We start from the raw sequence: 2548 nt of genomic DNA, 5'->3' as shown, positions 1-2548 counted from the left end.
AATGTAGTAGTAGTACAGGGTAACGGTAATGTAGTAGTAGTACAGTGTAATGGTAATGTAGTAGTAGTACAGTGTAACAGTAATGTAGTAGTAGTACAGTGTAATGGTAATGAAGTAGTAATACAGTGTAACGGTAATTTAGTAGTAGTACAGTGTAACAGTAATTTAGTAGTAGTACAGTGGAACAGTAATGTAGTAGTAGTACAGTGTAACAGTAATGTTGTAGTAGTACAGTGTAATGGTAATGAAGTAGTAGTACAGTGTAACAGTAATGTAGTAGTAGTACAGTGGAACAGTAATGTAGTAGTAGTACAGTGTAACAGTAATGTAGTAGTAGTACAGTGGAACAGTAATGTAGTAGTAGTACAGTGGAACAGTAATGTTAAAGACCAACATCATGGGACTTACAGACAGAACAAAACACACACAAGACCCTACAGAAGGAACTCGTAAGACTTTTATTGTACAATTTTACAATTTCAGTGCAAAGAGCACAAGTTTGTTTTTCCTGTAATAGTTCACAGCCTGGAAATGGACACATTTTGCCACAGAAGCTGAATGATCAGGGACCTCCAGGACTAAACACATCATCAAACCATTTCAAAGAGAAGCAACAGAACACGATGCTTTCCTGACCAACGCTGTGGAGACTTCATGTGGACACAATCTGTAACTGCGAGTTCTTCTCTTTTGAGCCGAGTTCTTGGCAGACGCCATTCTCCAGGGCGACTGACTTACGACACCAGTTTAAAAATGACAGAAGCGCACGAGTTCAAATAAACAGTTCATGTCAAATACAGCGCATACATCCTAGTTCAATTAGTGACAAGTGCAGTGATGGGTGGGACTGAGCTAGGGGGCACAGGAGAAAGCGCAAATAAACAACAGGAGTACTAGCTATGTAAGCAGCAAGAGGAAACGGTTATATGTGCAAAAGTGCAAAATGACAGCAGTGCTGAGGAGAATAAACTGCTCAGTGACAACCACCGTCTGAACAGACGTCTTGAGTACATCGCATTTATCAATCCAAGCACTGATACGGGTCCTACACGCATCAGGCAGGAGATGTATCCATTGCAATTCGTGAGTCCAACAGCTGCCAAATGTCATTACATTTGCACTGAATAAACTACTCATCCTAGTCCCATGCTCAATGGTAAAACTTTGACTTCCCCCAGTGTGCATGGCCACTAACTCCAGCTTTCTGTTAAAGACTGGGCTTCCCGAAGCACCTTCGAAAAAGCAGGTGGCATAACTCAGTTTGTGCTGGTCACTGACTGACAAGATGTCCTGAGAAATGAACATTACGAATGAAGCTAGTGCTTCTGGCTCTGCTGTCTGTGACGCTTCACTCCTGATACGACTGCCCACAGCTATATCCTTATCCATATCTACTATAACTGGGCAACAATCAAGTTGGCGTGGCCCGCGTGCTGGGTGACCAATGATGTAAACGGGCCCTTCACCAGGATTGTCGCTGATTACAGGACACAGACCTGCCAGAGCAACTGGATCCTTCAATCTCAATAAGACAAAGTCCAGCTCCCGGCTCTGCACCTGAAAACAAGGTTCAACTCGGAGTTTGAGAACCTCCTCGTTTTCAAAGGTCACCTGCATCAATTCTGCGGCTGTGACAACATCGTCTGACTTTAATGCATTTTCTTTCCAAAAGGATTCAACCACATGCCAGCAGGTCAATATAAACCCATTCTTCAGCAGAAAGCACGTCCCATACGAAGTCTTTTCATCTCGTATCTTCCCAACGTTCTGACTCAGACGGGTGATCTCAGGCAGATCCTTGGTCGGGATGCCAGTGTCTCTAATTTTCCTATAGTGTTCTTTGAGGTATGGGACAGGATTCTTTCCTGTATTGAACAAATGTTTAAGACACTTGACAACTGCCTTTTGCCTCTGTTCAAAACACATTCCCGGTGTGCGTCCGGACGCCGTGCTTGTTGTGCTGCTCAGGGCTTCAGCTGACTGACCGGACTGTCCTTGAGGAGCACTGCTCATTCTTATACCCCCCTGACCCGGTGTGCTGGGTTTCTGAAGCTCAATATAATATGATTTATCCTCTAAGGTATTCACTGGTAGGTTGAATTGAAGTTGGTATTTTTCGGATTCATGTTTAAGCACTAAGTAATTGGACTCGGACGTAGCCGCTGGATTGAAGCGCCCATCTGCCCTCAGTGCATCTTCGATGGGCTCCCCTGCTAAGCCAAACACACACAGATCCGTTTGTCCTTCTAACCTTTTTACAATAGAGCACATCACGGAAGGCAAACCCTATGGTCTGACCCTTGGACTGGACGTAAAACCTGATGACTTTCTTCTCCTTTGATTGGCGATATCTTTCACGGCTGACCGGTTTGTGGATGTTTTCGTTTTCTTCTGGAGGAATCAGTGAAGATTTCTTTTTTTTCATCATGATCTCCAATATAGGAAAAGGAGAATTCTATATGTTCATCATCTGAAGGCTGTATAAACAAATCAACAATGAGACGAGGAATTAAAAACAAAAATAGCACAAAAATCGAAGTACAGATGT

The 2548-nt window shown here is 43.3% G+C and overlaps 1 protein-coding gene across 1 annotated transcript; it reads right to left on the bottom strand.

Annotated features, from left to right (window-relative positions):
• Nucleotides 1–439: 439 nt before the first annotated feature.
• LOC136767362 (serine protease FAM111A-like) lies at nt 440–2305 on the bottom strand. Its single transcript, XM_066721130.1, has one exon. The coding sequence runs from the start codon at nt 2269–2271 to the stop codon at nt 898–900; it is 1374 nt and encodes a 457-aa protein (XP_066577227.1). The 5' UTR covers nt 2272–2305; the 3' UTR covers nt 440–897.
• Between the last annotated feature and the right edge of the window lie 243 nt (nt 2306–2548).

Source organism: Amia ocellicauda, chromosome 14 (assembly GCF_036373705.1).
Source record: "Amia ocellicauda isolate fAmiCal2 chromosome 14, fAmiCal2.hap1, whole genome shotgun sequence".
NCBI lineage: Eukaryota > Metazoa > Chordata > Actinopteri > Amiiformes > Amiidae > Amia > Amia ocellicauda.
This window is presented reverse-complemented; position numbering and strand designations above follow the sequence as displayed.